The following is a 22785-nucleotide window of genomic DNA, read 5'->3' on the forward strand; positions in this document are numbered from 1 at the left end:
TTGAGGCTATTGTGAATGAGATAGTTTCCCTAATTTCTCTTTCGGCTGATTCATCATTTGTGTATAGGAAAACAATTATTTATGGATGTTAATTTTATATCACATTACTTTGTTGAATTCATTTATGAATTCTACAAGTTTTCTGGTGGAGTTTTTGGGTCTTCTAAATATAGTATCATTTTGTCAGCAAATAGAGATAGTTTCAGTTCTTTTCCTATATATATTCCTTTAATTTCTTTTTAAAAAATTTTAAACATACTTATTATTTTTTAGTTGTAGCTGGACACATTATCTTTATTTCATTCTTATATGGTGCTGAGGATTGAACCCAGGGCCTCATATCTGCTAGGTGAGCGCTCTACCACTAAGCCACAACCCCAACCCCATGGGCACTCCTCTTTAATTTCTTTCTTTGGCTTAATTGCTCTGGCTAGAGTTTCCAGGACCATGTTAACTAGAAGAATTGAAAAAGGGCATCCTGTCTTGTTCCAGTTTTTAGAGGGACTGCTTTTAATTGTTCTCCATTTAGAATGATATTGGCCTTGGATTTAGCATATATAGCTTTTACAATGTTGAGGTATATTCCTATTATCCCTAGTTTTTCTAGCGTTTGGAGCATGAATGGATGCTGTATTTTGTCAACTGATTTTTTTTTTGCATCTATTGAGATAAACTTGTGATTTTTGTCTTTATATCTATTGATGTGGTGAAATACATTTATTGATTTCCATATGTTGAAAAAAACCTTGCATTCCTGGAATGAAACTCACTTGATCATGGTGCACTATCTTTTGAATGTGTTTTTGAATGCGATTTTCCAGTATTTCATTAACATTTTTGCATTTATGTTCATTAGGGATATTGGTGGGAAGATTTCTTTCCTTTCATTCCAGGATGATACTAGCTTTCATGAGATTGGAACGTTCCCTCCTTTTCTATTTCATGGCATAGTTTGAGGAGGATTGGTGTAAATTCTTCTCTGAAGGTCTGGTAGAACTTTTGAGATTTGTCTGGTTCTGGGCTTTTCTTTCTTGGTAGACTTTTGATGGCATCTTCAATTTCATTGCTTGAAATGAATTTGTTTAAATTTTCTATGTCCTTCTGGTTCAATTTGGGTGGTCATATGTCTCTAGAAATTTATTGATATCTTCAAGACTATTTTCTTGGAGTATTAAATTTTCAAAATAGTTTGATTATTCTCTGTATTTCAGTGGTGTCTATGGTGATATTTCTTTTTTCATCACAAATTTTAGAAATTTTTCCTTTCTCTTGGTTAGCATGGCTAAGGGCTTATCAATTTTATTGATTTTTTTTCCAAAAAATCAACTTTTTGTTTTGTTGATCTCTTGAATTGTTTTTTCAATTTCAATTTTATTCATTTTAGCCCTGATTTCAATTATTTCCTTTCTTCTATGACTTTCGATGTTGATTTGCTCTTCTTTTTCCAGGGCCTTGAGATGTAATGTTAGGTTATTTAATTGGTGACTTTCTATTCTTTTAATGAATGAACTCAGTGCTATAAACTTTCCTTTTAGAACCACCTAGTGTCCCAGAGATTTTGATATGTTGTGTTGCTGTTCTCATTTACCTCTAAATATTTTTAAATTTCATCTCTGATTTTTTTCTGCTATCCATGGATCATTCAGTATTATATTATTTAGTCTCCAGGTATTAGAATAGCTTCTATTTTTTGTTATGTCATTGATTTCTAATTTCATTCCATTATGATCTGTTAGAATGTAAGATATCTCGATTTTTTTTTTTTTTTGTATTTGCTAAGCATCACTTTGTGGCCTAAAATGTAGTTTATTTTAGAGACGGGTCTATGTGCTGTTGAGAAGAAAATGTATTCAGTTATTGATGGATGAAATATTCTATATGTCTGTTAAGTCTGAATTATTAATTGTATGTTTTAGTCCTATAGCTTCTCTATTTAGTTTTTGTTTGGAAGATTTATCCAGTGATGAGAGAGGCGTGTTAAAGTCACACAGTATTATTGTGTTGTGGTCTATTTGATTCTTGAAATTGATAAGGGTTTGTTTGAAGTACATAGATGCTCCATTGTTTGGGGCATGAATATTTATAATTGTTATATCTTGTTGATGTATAATTCCCTTAAGCAGTATTAAAAGCTCTTCTGATTAACTTTGGTTTAAAGTCCACTTTATCTGATATGAGGGTAGAAACTCCTGCTTGTTTATGAGATTAATGCTTCAGATTTGATGATGCAAGGAAAACTTCCACAATAAACAAAAACTAAAAGAATTCACAACTAGAAAGCTTTCACTACAAAATATACTCAATGAAATATTTCATGAAAAATAAAATATTTCATGAAAACCAGCAAAGAGAGGATAATCACCTGGTTTTCTAGTTACACTCTGGGTCATGTGGTGAGCCTCTGCTCACTGTGTGATTGATAATGTCCCTGATCACTGTCCTCTCTGTTTTAAGACATGCCTTAGTGCCATCCAAAATGTGGGTTCTCTTAATCTCCCTCTCTGACTTGCCCATGGTAGATGGCATCAGCTGTTGGTGCCAGCAATAAAGACATCTGATCCTAGGATTTTTTGGATAGACTTTTCATGACTAATTCAATTATATTATTTGTTATTAGTTTGTTCAGGTTTTCTAATTCTTTATAATTTAATCTTAGTAAGGTATATGTATCCAGGAATTTTTTCATTTTGTTGGTGTATAATAAGTCTAATGATTGTTGGCATTTATATGGTATTGGTTGTCTTCTTTTTCATACCTGATTTTATCTGAGTCATCTTTTTTGTTCCTAGTCTGGCTAAGGGTTTGTTAATTTTTTAAATCTTTTCAAAGATCCAGTTCTTCATTCATTGATTTTTTTTTTCTGCATTCTTCTTTTCAGTCTCTATTTCATTTATTTCTGCTCTGATCTTCATTATTTCTTTCCTTTTACTAATTATGGGTTTCTTTTGTTGTTCTAGTTCCTTGAGGTATAGTGATAATTTGTTCAAGACCTTTCTGTTTTGATTACTATGAACTTCCCTTTTGATACTGCTTTATCCCATAGGTTTTGGTATATTAGTTCCATTTTCATTTGTTTCAAGAAATTTTTAGATTTCCTTAATTTCTTCCTTGATTCATTGTTTTTCAGGAGTAAGTTGGTGAATTTTTATGTGTTTATATAGTTTCCAAAGTCTTTCTTGTTATTAATTCAAGTTTAAAAGCATTGTGACTAAAAAGATATGATTTCAGTTTTTAAAAAATGTGTTGAGGCCAGGTATCATGGCCCATGTCTATAATCCCAGCAACTTGGAAGGCTGATGCAGGAGGAATCATAAGTTCAAGGTCAAACTTGGCAACATTGTAACACCCTAAACAAGTTAGTGATACCCTGTCTCAAAATAAAAAATAAAAAGGGCTGGGGATGTGGCTCAGTGATTAAGTGCCCCTGGGTTCAATCCCTAGTGTGAAAAAGTAGAGTGTTGAGACTTTTTTGAGGCTTAACATAACATGATCTATCCCGGAAATGTTCCATGTTCTGTTTTGAAGGGGAAAAAGTGCACTGTGGCAACTGTTGGATAGAAAGTCTGTTAGGTCTATTTGGTCTTAGTTTTTTGAATTTTTGGCCTGGATCATCTGTCCATTTCTGGAAGTCCCCTACTATTATTGTACTGAAATATATCTCTTCCATTAATATTTAATATAGTTTTCTACTATTAATAATTGCTTTATATATTTAAGTGCTCTACTATTGGATTGAGTGTATGTTTGTCTTTACAAGTGTGTGTGTGTGTGTGTGTATGTGTGTGTGTGTAAAATTTCCTCCTGATAAATTGACTAAATTGATCATTATATCCTTGACTTTATTTATTGCTTTTGATTTAAATTCTATTTATCTCAAATCAATATGGTTACTCCTGCTTTCTTTTGAATTCTGTTTGCATTGCATCTCTTCATTTTTAGTCCTCATGTGTCCTTTAGGGTTGTGAGTTTCTTATAAGCCATGTATATATTTGGGTCTTTTTTTCCCCATCCATTTTGCTGCTTTGTCTTTTAATTGCAGAATTTAACCCATTTACATTGAAGGTATGTTTTTGATAGGTAAGGTTTAATAACTATTGCCATTTTGTTACTTGTTTCTTTCTCTTTCTTTTATGGTCTTCCTTTATGGCTAACTGATTTTTCTCTAGCAGTCTGTCTGATTCATTATTTTCGGCTTGTCTAATAAGGACTTTTGCTTTATGGCTATCATGAGACTTACAAAAACTAGCTTTTAATTCTATTTGGAGTCATAGCAACTTGAAATCATTCAGAAATAGAGGATAATAAACAAAGAAAAAAGATTAAAACACTAATACATTTTTTATACTTCTTTCCACATTTGAATTTTTGATGTCTTATACTTCTACATTGCATATCTCTTGATATATTAATATTTATTATTTTAACTGTTTTATATTTTAGTCTTCACACTGAAGATATGAGTGATTTAGGTACCATGTTTGCACTGTTAGGGTATTCTGGATTCATCTTTGAATTTAACAGTGAGTTTGTTTCTCTTTTGATATTTTCCCCTTACTGGTTGGTGTCTCCGTTTTATAATTTGACAATCTCTTTTACATTCCTTGTGGGATAAATTCTCTCATATTGGTGGTGATAAATTCCCTCAGATTGTTTTGGAATGTCTTTTTCTCCTCCTTGACATTTAAAGGATAACTTTGCTGGGTAAAGCATCCATTGTTGACAGTTTTTTTTTTTTCCCTTCCCTAGTGCACAAATCTCTTCCTACTAATTCCTGGCCTAGAAAGTTTCTGCTGAGAAGTCTTCTGTCAGATGTATTGGGATACCTGTATGCATTATGTGTTTCCTTTGTCTTCATGAGAATTCTTGTGCATGCTAGGCTAGTGCTTTACAACTGGGTTACATCCCTGGCCCTTTTATTTTGAGATAGGGTCTTGATAATAATTTTCCCAGGCTGGTCTCAAACTTGTGATCCTTCTGCCTCAGCTTCCTGAGTATCTGGGATTCCAGGTATGTGCCTCTGCATCTGGCTGAAAATTCTTTTTGACCCTTTAGAGTTTCATTATAATATATCTTGTGGTAGATTTGGTGGAGTTAAATCAAACCAGTGAGCTTTCATCTTCCTTACTTAGACATTTGTATCTTTCTCTGGGTTTGATAATTTTTCTGTTATCAGTGTGAATAAATTTGGTACCTCTTTGATATTCTCAAGTCTTTCTTGAACCCTAGTAACCTAAATATTTTCTCTCAATACTATCCCAAAGTTCTCGTAAGCTTTCTTTATTTCACTTTTTCCCCCATTTTTTCTCCTCCATATCCACACAGACTGTGTTCAAGCTTACTTATTCTTTTTCTGTTTGATTTATTCTGATACCTTCTTCAGTATGTCTTCATTTTTGTTCTAAGAGCAGGTACTATGATCTCTCTTTGGGTTTCCCTTTGCTCTTGTGACAGCAGTCTGGGGTGTGAATAGCTCTTCAAATTGATTTCTCTGGGGAAACAATTGCTGGAACCTCCTACTCAGCTGCCATCTTGCTCTCCACCCATAGCTTCGTAGTCCTACCTGTCCCCCTTTCTACAGAAGTGGAGACTGATAGGGTGAGGTTAAGTAGCTGAGGAATTTATCAAAAGTAAACCAAGGTCCATGTGTCTTCAGATCCCTGGCTTTTTCCCATGATCCACACCCAACAGCTCCTCAGATACTTTGGAAACCACTTATCCTCCCACCCAGCCATCTTGGTAGAAGACCAGAAAAGAACAAATGCTATCAGACGCAGTTTAAAGGGAATTAGACTCCTCCCTTGTGTTTACCTCACACTCCCAAACATAAATACAACAGCAGGATCTGAGAGGGCATCCATCCAATATAAACGTTCAGGGCTACTACAATAGCTTTGGAAATAAGCCATAATTATATTAGCATTACATTGAGCTACTTAATCTCTCCTAGAAAACTTATTAAACAATGAGATGGGGTCAGTGTTTTGGACCTTTGTGTTTATGACTCCCTAGAAGTTTTAATTAATTTTTTTTTTTGTACGTGACTATTTCAGCCAAACGACTTTAACCACACAGATCATTTCTCAGTGGCCATATTCACCATCCACCGGATTCTCCCCCCTGACTCAGGGGTGTGGGTCTGCAGTGTGAACACAGTGGCTGGGATGGTGGAAAAGCCCTTCAACATTTCTGTTAAAGGTAAGCTTCATTTTCCATGGGAAGATCTTACACCTTTGATGCGTGGTGTTTATGTATTGCTGGGGAACCAAAATACTTTTGAGGAATTTTTTAGGAACTGAGTCTTTTTTATTAAAATCATGTCCATGAAAGTAGAATAAAAAGATCAAGAGTATAATTTTTGAAGTCACATAGCCTTGAGTTTGAGTTTTGTCTCTAACAGCTGGTAATCTTGTATGTGGTCTTGAACAAATGAACTTAACCTCCATGAGCCATTCTTTATAAATAAAGCTTATTTTCTCAACCCCTGAGAGTTATTTTATCATCATCGTTGTGACATTTTTTCAGTAAGTTTTCTCAATAAGTTTAGCTTCATCATTGTGACTTTCTACTCATCATGATCTGGAGATCACTCACTTAGTATGAAGCTATTTTAAAAAATTAACATGAATGATTGTTCATGAATTCAGGGTTGTGGACATTCTTCCTGTTATAAATTGGTATTTCAAATTTTTTAGTTAACCTGAGTGAATATGTATACATTTGTGGCTTGAAGGGAAATAATAAATTAGAGGTAAATACAAATTAACTTGGCTGGTCATTCATAGACATAACAAGGAATTTTAAATATGGAAGTGACATATGAATTCATTTAGACAAAAATACCTAATAGCTCTTTGGTATAAATTCTACAAATGGCACTGATATTACAATATCTAAATACGAAGTCATTGCATACTTCATCTTATTTAATCTTTGCAAGAGCCTTGGACAGCAGATATTTTTATCTCCTTTTCCAGTGAGGAAACAAATTCAGAGGATTTAAAGTGTATGAGATAGCACAGCTGATAAGTGGCCAATCTTAGTTTTAAATCTGGGTCTCCTGACCTCAACACCAGAACTATCTTTTCTAGACCATTTTGCTTTTGAAGTCTCTTTTACAGATGAGGAAGCAGGATGGCCAAAGTTGTATAGCATCTAGTCCATCCCATTATTTAATTAGAAATCCTTTGGGAGATCCCAGATGTAACCTCAATAAATGAAATGGTATAAGTACTCAGAACATAGTAGTGTTTTAAAAGGAGGTCAGTAATAGCAGAGTCATAAACACAACTGCATAGACTTTAATTCTCTGCCCTGAGGATCCATGTACACCATCTTGGACTCATTATTTATTTATTTATTTTTTAATTATAGAAAAAAGCCAAAATCTCTCTCTTTTTTTTTTCAAAATCTCTTTATTCAGTAGAAAATTCACATGATCAAAATAACTTCTTATACCTTGCTTATATTCCTTTGGGGGAAATAGATGGCAAATAAATAACCTGTAGCATTGGTTAAAATGCTGAGTGCCATGGAAGAAACTAAAGCAGAAGTAGGGTAAGGAATGCTGGGGCAGGCTGAAGAGATGACTGCAATTTTAAGTGGGGTAGCCTTGAAGGTCACTTCTAAGTCAAAGTGTTGAGGCAAAGAAGAAAAGTAAAATTACTGAATGTTGAATTGTCCCCTGATATCTGAAGCTTTCGTATCATATAATACACATTCTTGAGGAGGGAAAGAAACCTCAGGTATGTATTTCTAAGAAAACCTTCCCCCCACACACTTTTGAGGTGTTGGGTATGGAATCCCGGTCCTCACACATGCTAGGCAAGTGTTCTACCATTGGGCTACATCTCCAGCCCAAGAAGGTCTCTTTCTAATGGAGCTATTGAGCTCCTGGAAACTCACTGACACACACTTATTGAGCACCTGGTAGGTTCTGTACTGGTGAACAAACCTTCATGGTCTTTGCCCTACAGTAGTTTAGAGTCTAGTGTTTTACAACCTTCTTTTATTATCATTCAACTGAGGAGCTCTTTTAAAAATTTTATTCTAAAACTCCTAGCACCATAAAGTTTCAACATTACAGCTGTACTGTCATCCATTTATGGACTGTGACCCTTTGGAGGTCTACAATCTATTATAATATCTAAATTTTTTGATTCCTCCAAAAACCAGTTTTCAGTTCCTTGGAGTTGCTCTCACTTCCATTGAGAATGCATGGTCATTGAGATGGATAGATTGTTCTAGACTCTCCAGTGGACACCCACTGGATAGACTTAAGGCAAGAATCTTTCCTGACCATAGCCAGAAAGAGGCAAAATAGTGGAAGGAGGGTCGCAGAGACCTGACTTTGTTGGCTTTTGAAGATGAGGAAGAGACTTGGAGCCAAGGAAGGCAGGTAGTCTCTGGTAGATTCTGCTCTAGAACCTCCAGTAAGGAACACAGTCTTGCAGACACTTCCATGGTAGCCCAGTCAGACTCACGTCGGACTCCTGACCTCCACAACTGTAAAATAATAAATCTGTGTTTTGTTAAACAGAAAAAAGAGCATATATATGAGTGAGTGAATACATGACCTGGTAGGAAGACCAATAAAATAATCACAATAACTTAGAATAATTAACTCAGAAAATTACAAGGAAAAAAAAGTAGAGGTTCTCTGAGAGCATATAACACAGGCATCTAATCGAGGTTCTGGGACAGCCTCCTGTGATGAAGCCATATCAGAGCTAAAAGGTGAATGCTTAGTAGGAGTTAACTGGGAGAATAATAGGAGGTGGATTCCTTGCAGCACATCAACAGAGAGGCTGAGAGGAAAAGGAGCTAGGTGCTTGTTGTTTGAGTGAACTAAAAGGTGAATGGGACTGGAGGGTACTGAATGAGGGAAGAGGAGGCTTGGAATTAGAGTGAGCAATTGTGCAAGGCCTGGCAGGTCATGGAACAGGTTTTGATTTTAATCCTATGTATAAGGAGAATCCACTGAAGGGGTGTGGGCTGAGGAGTATTTTAGGGAAGAATTTTTTGGATAATGGGTAGGAGGGACAAGATCAAAGCAGAGAGCTCAGAGAGCATTGAATCTGAGCAGAGAACTCCAAGAGGACTTGGAAATGTAAAGCACTCTTCCTCTACCCCTATTAAGAACAACAACAAAACCCCAAAGCCTAAGGACTAATGTTATTGCTTTAACTTTATTTAGTTCTCCCAAAGCCCCTGAATGCACCGAATGTGATTGACACTGGACATAACTTTGCTATCATCAACATCAGCTCTGAGCCTTACTTTGGGGATGGGCCAATCAAATCCAAGAAACTTCTGTATAAACCTGTTAATCATTATGAGGCTTGGAGACACATTCAAGGTAAGGTTTGTTCAGGAGGGGCCCCAGAGATATGACATCAGGAAAAAAATTATTCCCCAAATATAGAAATCCCCTTCTCCCTGCCACTACCCTCTATTCCATTTCAGAATATTCAGGAGAGTGTGGGGGGCTCTCTAAGTTCTGGGACTGACTTTCTGGAAGTCTCTGTGTACTAGGGGCACAGAGACCGTTTGCATTGTGAGTAACTATCTAGGTCAGTATTTCCTGTCTAGGCCTCTCTGGATCTCCAGTTCTGCCTTGAGCACTCTCTCCTGCCTGGTCGTGGTGAAAACATGTGTTTACACCATGAATGTGGAAACAGGAAGCCCAGGGCTTGCTGGAAAGGCAGACTTAATTTGCCTAAATCCTAGGGGTGATTCTTTGTGCCTTGTTAAGTCATTTACTCTTTTTCTCTTTTCATGTCTTGCCCTGTCCTGCAGACTCTTAACACACAGGTTCAGGATTTTGAACCTGAAAAGTTTGGGCAGTTGTAAATAGAACTAGGATGGGAGAAGAGGGAGGTGTGGTTAAAGAGAGCTCTATCACGCTCCTCCAACTTCCTGAAAGAAGAAAAAAATTTGGCAAAATGTGACAAAATGTCAAAAGTTCATGATAACAGTAAAATTTATTTTGAAACACAAATTACAGTTCTGTTTGTATGATATAAAATCATAATTTAAAAATGAAAATAGAACAGAAATATCAATTGATGCTCTAATTGAGCCATCTCATAGACAGACCTGCCACTATGCAGCTTGTAGGAAACATGTATCCTTCCATATTTAATCTTACTTTGCCCAAGATTTCCTAAAAATGATTCTGTATCTACTGTATGTAGATAATTGAGAAAGTTATTAAAGAAGAAAAGGAGGGTTTGAATTCAATAATGCTGCTGACAAACTAGGTAGATTGGATGAAGTGAAAATATTGCTACTGAGTTCTTCTCGTTCTACTGTAGATTCAAATAAAATATGGACTCAGGGATGTTGAGCTGATTTGCTCGACAGCTGTTTCCAACATCAGTGGCCAGGCCCATTTTGTCATATGGTGGTAATAAGCCATCACCTTGTCTACCAGTGAATATCCATAGAGTACCTTTCTAAGAACTGTTAAACATAGTCTATTTCTCCCCTTGCCAATTAGGAATTTATCTTAGCGTAAAGAAAAAATTTACCTTTGAAATGTTCATGGAGATACAGATGCTGGCTAAAGCAAATAACTAAGGAGAAAATGCTATTTGAAAATAATCCTGTATTTTTCAGGGACTTCAGAACCCTTCCTTATATAGATGTGACTATTACAAATTGGTTGTCCGATCACATTAAGCAAACCCTTCAAGAGTCTTTTTTGCTCAATAACTTGATTATAATCAGTGTATTAACTTGAAAACAGGTAGGAATAAAATTATTCTTATTGAGTTTTTCCTCCTAAGTATGATGTTTCATATAGTAAATTTGTAAGGTCTTATTTTGCAAATGGAAAGATAAAAAGCACAAGGGCAGAAATGTGCAGGTGGCCCAGAGATATGCATAACGACACAACGTGACCTGGAAACATTTTTCCAAAAGTCACATTTTTCTTATTCTGAAAAAATGAGGTCTTAAAGATGGAATTGCTTGTTTCACCCAGATGTTATCTTTTTGAAATTTTAAATTTGTTTTACATTGCATTAATAACCTCCCAAGTTTAAACAATTTAACAAAATGCAAACTGAAGTTTCCTGGACTTTTCCTCTTCTCAGTGACAAATGAGATTGTTACGCTCAACTATTTGGAACCTCGAACAGAGTACGAGCTCTGTGTGCAGCTGGTCCGTCGCGGAGAGGGCGGGGAAGGGCATCCTGGACCCGTGAGACGGTTCACAACAGCTTCTATCGGTCAGTTGAAGCCAACAGGCATTTATTCATGAGCCGGGTGGGAGGGGGAGGAAAGGGAAAGAGGAAGGAAGACCAGGAAGGGTGGTGGTGGGTGAGTGGGTGGGTGGGGATGGAGGTGGACGGAGTTTGCTTTTGAATGGGTGGGAAAGTGACAGGAAGGCTGGCAACTTCAGGCCAAACAGTGCCTTTATTTGGGCTGGACTCCTGGTCTGTCTCCCTGGGGGAGGGGGTCTGCAGCCATCCACGGGGACAGAAAAGGAAGCAGATGAATCTTCAGGAAGGCAGGGACATCCCTTAGGACTTGAGATTTACTTAGCAGCAACTGTGCTGAGCCTGGGCTCCTGTATTTCACCACCGGCTTCCTGTTTCCATCTTAAGGGTCCAGGCCAGGCTTCTGCCACAGACATACTTTAGAAATCCCAGTTTGTTTATTTTTTTTAAAACAATTTCTAACTTTTCAAAGTAGTTCATACACATGATTAAAACTTCAAATAGAATGAAAGGCTTTTATCTAAAGAACAGCACCCCCTGCTTTACCCCTTCACTTCCCATATCTCCCTCCTATAGCCAGTTTTATCTCCTTAAACTGTTTCTTACAATCTTTGCCTCCCTGTTGCTAAATCAGTGGTTTTCAAACATCAGCAGAATCACCTGGAGAGATTGTTTTACTGGATTGCTGGGCCCATCCCCAGAGTTTCTGATTCTGCAGGTTTGAAGTAGGGGTGGGGCTGGGGTTCAATAATTTGCATTTCTAGTAAATTCTCAAGTGATGTTTAATATTGCTGATTTGGGTCTACATGTTATAGATAATTTGTGTAGAGATATTTCTCAATTCACCAAAATCGTCTGGTACCTGTTGGCCTTCCATTGGTTTCATGGAGAAGCTCTTGATGTTGTTTTGCAGCCCCTTTGACACTACCTGGGGTACAGCTTTCTGCCACCAGGGGCCTCCTCTGAAACACCAGAGTGATCCTCTGTAAAGTTCTTTTTTCTGGACCTTTGACTTATTCACTGTGCATAATCACTGTGTATAATTATTATCTTACTCTCTCCTGGTCAATTCTTTATAGTTTAGTTTCAGGTTCATATAAATTTAATTCATACTACCTTATAGGGTAAAAATAATCATCTTCCTCACTTTACAGATGGAAAAGTAGAGTTTCAGAGTGGTTAATAAATTGCCTGTGATTTGCCTGTGATGACGAGTCTTATGAATCATGTACCATACTAAATCATCAGAATCCATATCCTTGTTTCTTATTTTTACCTATGAGCCCAAAGTTGCCATTTCCTTATTTCCTTTTTTTTTTTTCTCTTTTGGTCCACTTACTAAAGGCAGGAAGATATGAAATGATTTAGTGAGAGAACTAGGAAGAACACCTAGATCCTCTGGGGGGATTGTGCACCCCAATAAAGACAGCTCCCCCCCTCCTCATTATCCACCAGTCTCATCTGACCAGCATCCTTAAAGAACCAAATGGGGCTTGTAGAGGTTAAGCACAAGTAAGAACTGGCTTTCTGAGAACCCATCAGGTTGTGAAAGCAAAAAAATAAAACTAGAAGTCATTAGAAAGGGATCTCTGTAACTGAAATTAAAGGGAACTCATATGTGTCATCAGGGTGCTGCCAAAAGGCAAATCGTTGTTGATTTTCTCTTGATGAATCTGAAGGAAGAAGTCCTAATTTGATTCAAATGGGCAGTATTTATGGAACAGAATATAAATCCTTCACAGGCCCACACCATATAGCCCTCAGAATATGTTCCAACCAGGATGTATTCAGAAGTCTCTTGGAATACTTCAAAGTACTTCTCAAGGCTGGACGGGAAGGGAGTTCTTGAAGGTTCTCCTTTTCCCATCTGAATTTTGCTGATGCTGGTTTTTTAATTCATCTGAAAGTTGCACTGTTTATGTGTGTTGATTGAGGTGGTGAAAGCCAGGGAGACCAACAGAAGAGGGAAGAAAACATATTCTGAACATGTTGGAGAAAGAGCAGACAGGGCAGGGGCAAGGGCTGCCATGCTCCTCAAGGGAAAGGGAAAGGGAAGTGTCTGTATTTGTCCAGCGTCTCCTCTGTGAGACACAAGCTTGGGAGGCTCCAATGTGTTCTCCAAAACGTCATCTCTTCAGGCCACTTTGCCACTGTAAGCCTGCCTAACCACTCTGGGTGGCTGCCTTTGGAATTTAAACTTCAGAGATTAGCAAAAGGACTGAACACCACCTCACTCAATTTGCCTAGATTTTAGAGATCTTTAGCATGATGCTAAAGTGCAAGAGCATGCCTGGTCGCTGGATCTCACTAGTCTGAGAGCAGTCAGGATGGCTGGTGTGATTTCCAGCTCAATGAAAGCAGCCCCTTCCTCTCACCTCTAATCAAGAGTCAGAGCAGTGTTTCTTAACCTCATTTTTTTAAAAAATCACTCCATAAGTAGCTTTTTAAAAACACTTTTGTCCTAATAGGCTTCTCCTCTCCCCAAGACATTTTAATACCATGATAGTGTCCATCTGTGTATCATGACCCTTTATGAACCATTGTAATAATCTAATATTTTCTTATGCTGTTAAGAGCCAATTTTTGTCCCCTAGGGTTGGTAACATTGCCACTGAGAATGCACGAATGAGGGGATACCCATCTTGTTTTGAAAAGAATTTATATCTGGGATTTATACATTGATTACTATTATTAACACAAGAGGAAAGAAGGAAGCAGGATGGGAGGGAAGAAATATAAACAGAGCCTCCAATACCTTCAAAGCATTTTCACATCCATTATCTCATTCATTCCTCCTAAGTCTGGAAGAGAGTATTTTCGTGTTACTTTACATGTTAACTTGGAGGGGCTATGAATTTGCACCAGGTCATGGAACTGAAGTGGCATGCTCCTGCTCTCTGATTTTAAAATCCATATTGTTTCCATTCAGCCACCTCTTTGGTCATGGAGGTTCATGTGGGTAATTATGGCAGTGTGTAGTCATAGCTGATACTTTGTGTGTGTGTGTGTGGGGGGGGAGTCTAGGATGCTTTGCCACTAAGCTACATCTCCAGCTATTTTTACTTTTTATTTTGAGGTAGGATCTCAATAAGTTAGGGAGGACCTCATTATATTGCTGAGGCTGGCCTCAAACTTGTGATAGATCCTTCTGCTTCAGCCTCCCAAGTTGTAGGGACTACAGGTATGAACCATCAGAACTGGCATAGCTGATACCTGGATGTGAACTGAGCAGGGAAAGGGATGACCTTGCCATCACAGCTGCTATAATGTCTGAAATTCCCCTTGCTTAGGGGAAGTATCCCTGAAACAGCTTTAAAATGTATTTCTCAAAATGGTAACAAATGCTAAATACTCACAACCCTACCACCTAGGAAAACCCATTGTTTTTATTTTCAATAGTTTCCCTCCTATCTTTTACCAATTTTAGATGACTTTTACCAAGTTGCACTCAGTTTTTTTTTTCACTCATGCACTATATATATTTTTACTAGGTTTCCACACTCCTCTTAATTATCTATTTTAATATATTGATGGCTATAGTATAATTCATTAAAAATTTCCCTGTTTTGACGATTTAGTTTTTTTCCAATCGTTTGCTGTTATGAATAATGTTATAATGAATATCTCCATGCACATAGTTTTTCTTCTTCCTTCAGGATTTATTTCTTCAGTCATTTTTAAGGCTCTTAAAGAAATATCCCCCAAGTTCTCCAGTGGGGTTGTATTAAAGTTACTCAAACCCCATATTATTTTAAAGATTTGCTATTTGGGTAGCAAAACAAGTATCGTATGGCTGCTAGCTTGTGTTTCCTTTGACAGCGTGGGAAGTTGTATATTGTTCTAGAAGCCAAAGTTATTCTTCCAAGGTGTCCCTTTGGGACATCATCACTTCTGACCTCTGTCAAATAATGATCTTCCTGGTTTCTCCTAGGACTCCCTCCCCCACGAGGTCTCAGTCTTCTACCAAAAAGTCAGACCACGCTAAACTTGACCTGGCAACCGATATTTCCAAGCTCAGAAGATGATTTCTATGTGGAAGTAGAGAGGAGGTCGGTACAAATAAAAAGTGATCAGCAGAATATTAAAGTGCCAGGCAACTTGACCTCAGTGCTGCTCAACAACTTACACCCCAGAGAGCAGTACGTAGTCCGAGCCAGAGTCAACACCAAGGCCCAGGGGGAGTGGAGTGAAGATCTCATCGCATGGACCCTCAGTGACAGTAAGTCCTTCTTGCTTCTCTAGTCACACTTGAACAGCACTCAGCTACTGACATTGGGGCTTAGCTTCTGCCACTTCAAGACTGTTCTCAGCCTCCTTATATCAAAGAAAACATTTGACATTTGTTTTTTTGGGATTGGCTAACTTCACTTAGCATTATCTTCTCTAACTGCATCCATTTACCTGCAAATGCCATGAGTTTATTCTCGTTTATTGCTGAGTAATAGTCCATTGTCACATTTTTTTTATCCATTCATCTATTAAAGGGTATCTAGGTTGGTTCCACAGTTTAGCTATTGTGAATTGTGCTGCTATAAACATTGATGTGGCTGTGTCCCTGTAGTATGCTGTTTTTAAGTCTTTTTGGGTATAGACCGAGGAGAAGGATAGCTGGGTCAAATAGGCTGATTCATAATGGGTAGGGAGGGGGAGCATGGGAGGAATAGACAAACTCTAGATAGGCAGAGGGGTTGGAGGGGAAGGGAGAGGGCATGGGGTTATTAATGATGGTGGAATGTGTTGATCATTATTATCCAAAGTACAGGTATGAAGACACAAATTGGTGTGAATATACTTTGCATACAACCAGAGATATGAAAATTGTGCCCTCTATATGAATAAGAATTGTAATGCAGTCTGCTGTCATACATAAATTAAAAAAGACTATTTTTAGAAATAATAAAAGGTAGTTGTTAGTTAAGGACAATTAATGTTCACCTAGTCATTTTACTAACCTGCAATTCAAAACAAAGCCCATTAGGATTTTCAATGATTCAGGCAGGATTGCTAAATTCATCCCTCCTTGTTAAGGCTTTATTAAGTAGACTAGTAACATGAATAAGGTTTTGTAAGGTTTGTGAGTACATGGATACCCAGTAATGAGGGATGAGTCTTTCTTAATCTTAAAAGCTAAACAACTTACTTGAAAACTTTTTAAAACACAGTTCCTAGAGTTAAAATATATGTATCTGGGAGCATTAAAACCATTTTTTTTCTTTCAAAATAGTCTACAGTTCAGGCTTTTCAATATTTCAGATTGGTTATTTAAAATTTGTTACAACTTTGGGGTTTCTTTTAGGATCGAAAGTTTTTATGTCATTACGCAGCAAGTGCTGTTTTGCTTCAATGAATTATAACTGTGTAATTACATTTTGGAGGCCTAGGGAAGATGAGATACTTCTTGGGCATAACACTACTATAAGTCAGTGTGACATGGCCCCTTGTAAAATCCCCAAAGTCTGAGGCTCTCTTCTGCAGCTGGTCTCTGCCTCCTCATTAACAGTGTGCAAGCTGGCTCAGTGTTTCTCCAGTCACTCTCTCATGTCGCTGACTCTTGAAAGTATGACCTGTGTTGCTAGTATTTAGGATTGATTTTGTTTATATGTGTGTGTGTGTGTGTGTGTGTGTGGTGTGTGCACGCGCATTATGTGAAATTTAGAAGTTACAGAATAGTGCAGAGACTAACACAACACACATTCACCATCCAGGTTAACAATAGTTAGCACTTGGTCATGTTTGCTTTCAGCATTTTTTTTTTGTTGACCTGAAGTCATAAGACAATACAGATATGTTAAAATCCCCTTTGACTATCATTCCTGTTTCTGTTCCCCTCTCTCCAGAGACAACCAAAAGTATGAAATCTTGTCTTTCCTTTCATTGTTATATAATAATATATAGAGATCTATGAGTGTACATATGCATACAGACCATTCATCTGTTTCTTAATAAACATGATTCTTATCTGTTAATTTATTTAGATCTGATGTATTCCTTATACACATCTGTTATATATGGCATGTTATATCATTTATATCTTTCTTTTTAGATGGACATTTAAGCTGTTTTCATTGTTTTACTGTCACGAAAATGCAACTGCCACCTTATTCATGTCTCCATGTGCCGTGGGGGAGCTTTGCTAGGGAACGTGTCCAGAAGTGATACTCATGGGCACCACTCAATGTGTACTGTGTCACGGAGTTTGAGGGCACTGGATTCACATCTCTGTATCTATACTGTTCCCCTGTGTTTATATCACTTAATACTGTCAGCCCTTTTTAGTTTTGCTAATCTTAAAAGCAAAAAAGAAATCCCATTATTAATTTCAAGCTTCATCTCCTTCACGATTAGCAAGGTCAAGCACATTTTCTTATGTGCATGGGTTATTTGTGTGTTTTTTTAAAAATATACTTGTGGATGTAATTTGTCCATTTGCTATAGATTATATATTTTTACCAATCAAGAAAGATAATTTGTGTGCCATCTTGTTTTATGCATTGCTAATATACTCTTCTAATCATTTATTTTAACCTTGTGTGTTATGTCTTTTACCCCATATATTCTTCACATTTTGATGCACTCAGGCCTGTTAATATTTGCCTGTACAGTTGGCACATTTTGGGGGTTTTTGTTGTTGTTTTTTGTATTTTGGAATCATTTCCTGCTACAAGCCACAAGTATATTCCTTGTATTTTTCTAGTAGTTCTTGAGTTTTGTTTTACATATTTGGGTCTTTAACATATAGGAATATTATTTGAGTATACAGTATATTTTAATATTTTTTATCTTAATCTTATTGATTCACATGTGGTCCCAATGCCATATATTGAATAGTCCCCCTAGTGACTTGTGATACTTTCTGTATCATATCCCTAATTTTCATATTGATTTTGATTCTACTTCTAGGCTCTCTGTTCTCTTCCATTGACCTATGTTGGTTACTATATTATTTCCAGTCTGTTTAAATTAACTATATATTTGTAAAGTGTCTTAATAACTGTATGGTGAATTACTATATTCTTTTATAAAATTATCTTATGCTAATTTACTATTCTGTATAAATTTTATCCTCATTAGGATTATGGACTATTGATTATAGGATCAGTATCATATTTATTGGATTAAACAAAAATTAGTACTCACTGAAAGTAGTATCCTAAGTCATATTTCAGTTTTCTTTTCCTCCTCTCCCTTTTTTCCTTTCTTTCTTCCTCCCTTTATGTCCTTTCTCCCTCCTTTACTATCATCCTTTTTCCTTTCAAACCATGCTACCGATTTGTCTCTGAATTGGCAATCAACAGCTTCAAAGCAAGTCTGGGTCTTGAAGGTTTCTTTAGGGGTGATGTCACATTTCAAAATTACTTAAAGTCTAATTAGTGTTTCCTTAAGTATTTTATAATCCATTTTTTACTCATCTGGGGAACCTAGTGACATGGAGATACTAGTCCCAGGTTCACTGACTCTAAATCAGAGGTTCATTGAGTTATCTCAGAGGATAACTCCTTTCAGGCCCCAAACGGATAAACTGACCAATGTAAATTCATGATTTTTAGTTGGCATCAATATTCATAATTCTTCTAGCAGATGTCAACAGGGCACTGATTACATTTGTGCTCAGACAACAACTTGTTTATGAAGTTGAATTTTTTGAGGTACAACTTCACAAATATTAAACGTGTGTTCATAGAAATCTGGAAATGTTCATATTTCTATTACTGTGTAATCTTCTTATGAAAGGAAGGTTATTTTATATTTTTGTAGAAAAAAATCCAAAAAGCTCACTACTAGATATAAAGGAAGTTCCACAGACTTTTGATTAATTGTGCGTTGGGTAATTTATCACCTGCAAGACAAAGAGAATAACAATTGGAATGAAAGGCCCAAAATCCAATATCTAATTCTCATAAATTGCCACTGTTACCTAAGGAGTATGACATGGGGAATCAATACAGTAGAAACAGAAAATTTAGAATGAAGAATCTCTGAGGGTTTAGAATAGAAATAGCATGGCTTAAGACACTTCTAAAAGGTTCTAATTTACTTATAACCTTCATATGGGAAGACAATGGTATACGGAGTCAAACAGCCTGAGTTTACTAATTGCCAATTAAAGGACCAGTACAAGTCCCTTAAATTATTGAAGTGAGTTTTCTCATTTCTAAAATTTGAATAAAAATATCAGCACTGCCTCTGTACCTGCTGATGTGGTTCTGAAGGTCTAAATGTGGAGGCACATTCTAAACAGCCTAACTTTCCTTGTGTCCTGTGCCCTTTAGGAAGGAGTTACAGTAAGGTTCAGGACTGATTCTGTGCATGTCAAATTCAGACCTGGAAACCTCAGATCTTCTCTCTCTCTTCTCCTGCCTGTGGTCCTGAATGGAATATGATCTTACTTTTCCCAGAATCCCTGTAGCACTTTTTATCCTAAGAGCTTAACACATTTTCTTGTGTATACGCAGACTTGCCTTCTATTCCATAAATGAATTTATGGGAAAGACTCATCTGAAGATCCTTCTAAAACGCAGATGTTGATCCCAGACCCACTGAATCTGAATCCGAGGCCATGTGACACATTGGATAAGACTACAGACACAGAGCCATATTAACAGAATTGAATCCTACTTATACTTAATAGCAGTGTGACTTTGGCTGAGTCACTTAATCTCTCTGTGACTGAGTATTTAACAGTAATATAGTAAGGAAGAGGAAATGAGTTAATACATAGAAAGATCTAGATGATGCCTGGTATTTTGTAAACACTACCTAAACATAGGCTCACCTAATCTTTTCATTCTTCCCCACTTAGAGAACAATTGTCACAGATTGTAGAGTAACAGAATTTCTGAGGTCTTCATCTAGTATAAGGAGACAAGTAGGTGATAGGTGTGTTGCCATTTCTCTGTCTGTGCCAGTCTTCCTAGTCTGCACAGAGTCCGGTGCCACTACCAGTGTGTTGGAATTACCATCTGAGAAAACACACATTTGCCATTCATGGTGTGTGAGGTGACATGAACTGCTTCTCAAAAGCATGATAATCTAAGAGATGGTGGTATATCTTAATTCTTTTTTAAATTTCCAGTTCTCCCTCCTCAACCAGAAAACATCAAGATCTCCAACATCACAGATTCTTCGGCTGTGGTTTCTTGGACAATACTGGATGGCTATTCTATTTCTTCCATTATCATCCGTTACAAGGTTCAGGGAAAGAATGAAGACCAGCACATCGATGTGAAGATCAAGAATGCCACCATCACTCAGTATCAGCTCAAGGGCCTGGAGCCTGAAACGGCATACCAGGTGGACATCTTTGCTGAGAACAACATTGGGTCAAGCAATCCGTCCTTTTCCCATGAGCTGATGACCCTCCCAGAGTCTCAAGGTTGGTAGAGTGGATCGCATTCGGAAAAAACCCTCAATGGGTTTACCCCATACATGTGTCACAATTCATTTGTCCTAATAGATTTTATTATCTCTACATAGGTCCTTAAGATCAAAGTGCACAAGTGAAGGACCCCTGTCAGTCCATATTCTATTACACCTTGAAACAGATTAGCCTAGTGCCGTACCCAGTATGACATTCTAAGAATACTCGGAGGAAAAAGAATTTTGATTCTATGGTGAAAGAAAAGTGAGGAACCTGCTTACGGAAGACAGGCTGATTTGGCCACCTCAGTAGGATCCAAGAACTACCTTCCGTTCTTTTTCAAAATGAATTCTCCTTTTGGCTTGGATAATACTATGCTATTCTGAGTTTTCTTCTACTCTTCTAATCCAGGTTATTAGATCTTCATGTCTACTTCCAACCTCACCCCACCTCGGGGAGGGTAAGCTCTTCAAGATTGAGAGAGATCCTCCCAGAGTGCCCAGCACACTGTGCCACTGCTTGTAATCATTGAATGTCATCACATGAAGCAGTGCCCCCATGTGGACCAGCCTGCCACTGAGGGTCTCCTCAAAGTCTGCACATGGCGCCTCCTAGCCCTCTGCGGCGTACAATGTGTATAAGGGAGCTAGATAGTAAAATTTCAGAAGGAAAGGTGATTTTTACAAATTTATAATTTGGATTAGTCTGTTTTTACAGAAAGTCTTGTAGCACTAAAAATTTCCTGGTTCTCTTGAAGGTTTGCTTAGGGCTTAAGATATAAAAAGAACCTGTGTTTTCATTTTTGATTCTGGAACAATTTTGAAATGTCCAAGGAATGGTGCATCTGCCAATTGCAGAGAATTATAGTTTTCAGATCACATTCTTAATAAATGTCGCATTTTTATAATTACTATGTTTTGGTAAAATGTCTATTGGTACTAAACCCAAGCTATACATAAAGTACAAAGAAAAAAATATTTAAAAACAAGACCACAACAAAAAATATCTTCACCTTTCTAGATGTCTTTTCAGGCACAGTACATAGAAATAGAGGAAGATGAGCACAGAGAAATACTTCAACTGGGATCATGATCTATGTATTGTTATTAATAAAATATATTGAGTTAATTGCATTTAAATTCAAATAAGGGAAAGAAGTAGAAGGATTAGATCAGTCTTTAATAGCTTATTTTGACCCGAGCCTTAAATTAAAATTTTTCCCCTTCTATCTTATCCCTCTCTCCCTTCTACCATCTTTCCCTCCTTCCCACCCTTGGATATCATCCAGTGTTCTCTCTCAGGTCTTTAAAACAAGGAAAGAAGAAAACTAAACAACTTACACACTCAGCTCTTAGCATCACAGAACATTAAAGCATCCTGGGTGGGGAGATTGAGGCACTCTCTTGAGATGGTCCATCTGGTCAGTCATTCTCACTATTATTCAATATTGTTCATCTACTTGTGACCCTGTTTGGAATTAAGAGTTGAACAAATAGATAATGATTAGCATATTGCTATTTTAGAAGCACACTTTAAATAAAAGGTAACAACCTTGGGGGTCAGACTTATCTTCACTAAATTCCAGAAAATAAATGAGCAGCCCAAGGTCACAGTAGTTCAGTGGCAGGACTAGGGCTTGCTGCACTCCTATTACATGGTGTCTTCCCCCACAGACAGTCTTGGCCCATCTGTTCTACCTAACTGACCCATCTGCTTCACTTCTCTTCCCCTGCACAGCCCCAGCAGACTTGGGCGGAGGTAAGATGCTGCTGATAGCCATCCTTGGCTCCGCTGGAATGACCTGCCTGACGGTGCTGTTGGCCTTTCTGATCATGTTGCAGCTGAAGAAGGCAAATGTTCAAAGGAGAATGGCCCAAGCCTTCCAAAACGTGGTAGTGTCTTGTCTTCTTCTTAGCTAATAAGTGCAATTCCACATGTAGACAGGACCTTCACTTTAACCATGTGGAACAGGAGACCTCACTTGCAAAGTAAACAATTCCCATAGGCAAGTCTCATGTTCTCTTTGGCTTCCATTATCAAATGGATATAGGTAGCATGACTATTTCTTGTTCAAACCAGAATAATTTTGAGAGTAAAGAGGGCACTCTTAATTACGCAGGAAACCAGGCCTGAAACCGAGCTGCTCTCCATTCCTTCCCAAAATGAGAGGTATGGTTGTCCTAGTGATAAGTTACTTGAGGGAAC

At 37.4% G+C, this 22785-nt stretch overlaps 1 protein-coding gene across 2 annotated transcripts in view; it reads left to right on the forward strand.

Moving 5' to 3' along the window:
* Window positions 1-22785, forward strand: part of Tek (TEK receptor tyrosine kinase) — a 109709-nt gene that overhangs the window by 67950 nt on the left and 18974 nt on the right. The window contains exons 9-14 of one of the 2 annotated variants that reach the window (XM_026387884.2): window positions 6051-6195; window positions 9194-9355; window positions 11097-11231; window positions 15154-15441; window positions 20296-20595; window positions 22318-22472. In XM_026387884.2, the coding sequence (XP_026243669.1) occupies window positions 6051-6195; window positions 9194-9355; window positions 11097-11231; window positions 15154-15441; window positions 20296-20595; window positions 22318-22472 (1185 nt within the window). The remainder of the gene's footprint in view (window positions 1-6050; window positions 6196-9193; window positions 9356-11096; window positions 11232-15153; window positions 15442-20295; window positions 20596-22317; window positions 22473-22785) is intronic. The other variant, XM_026387885.2, reaches the window with a different exon arrangement.

Source organism: Urocitellus parryii, chromosome 4 (assembly GCF_045843805.1).
Source record: "Urocitellus parryii isolate mUroPar1 chromosome 4, mUroPar1.hap1, whole genome shotgun sequence".
NCBI lineage: Eukaryota > Metazoa > Chordata > Mammalia > Rodentia > Sciuridae > Urocitellus > Urocitellus parryii.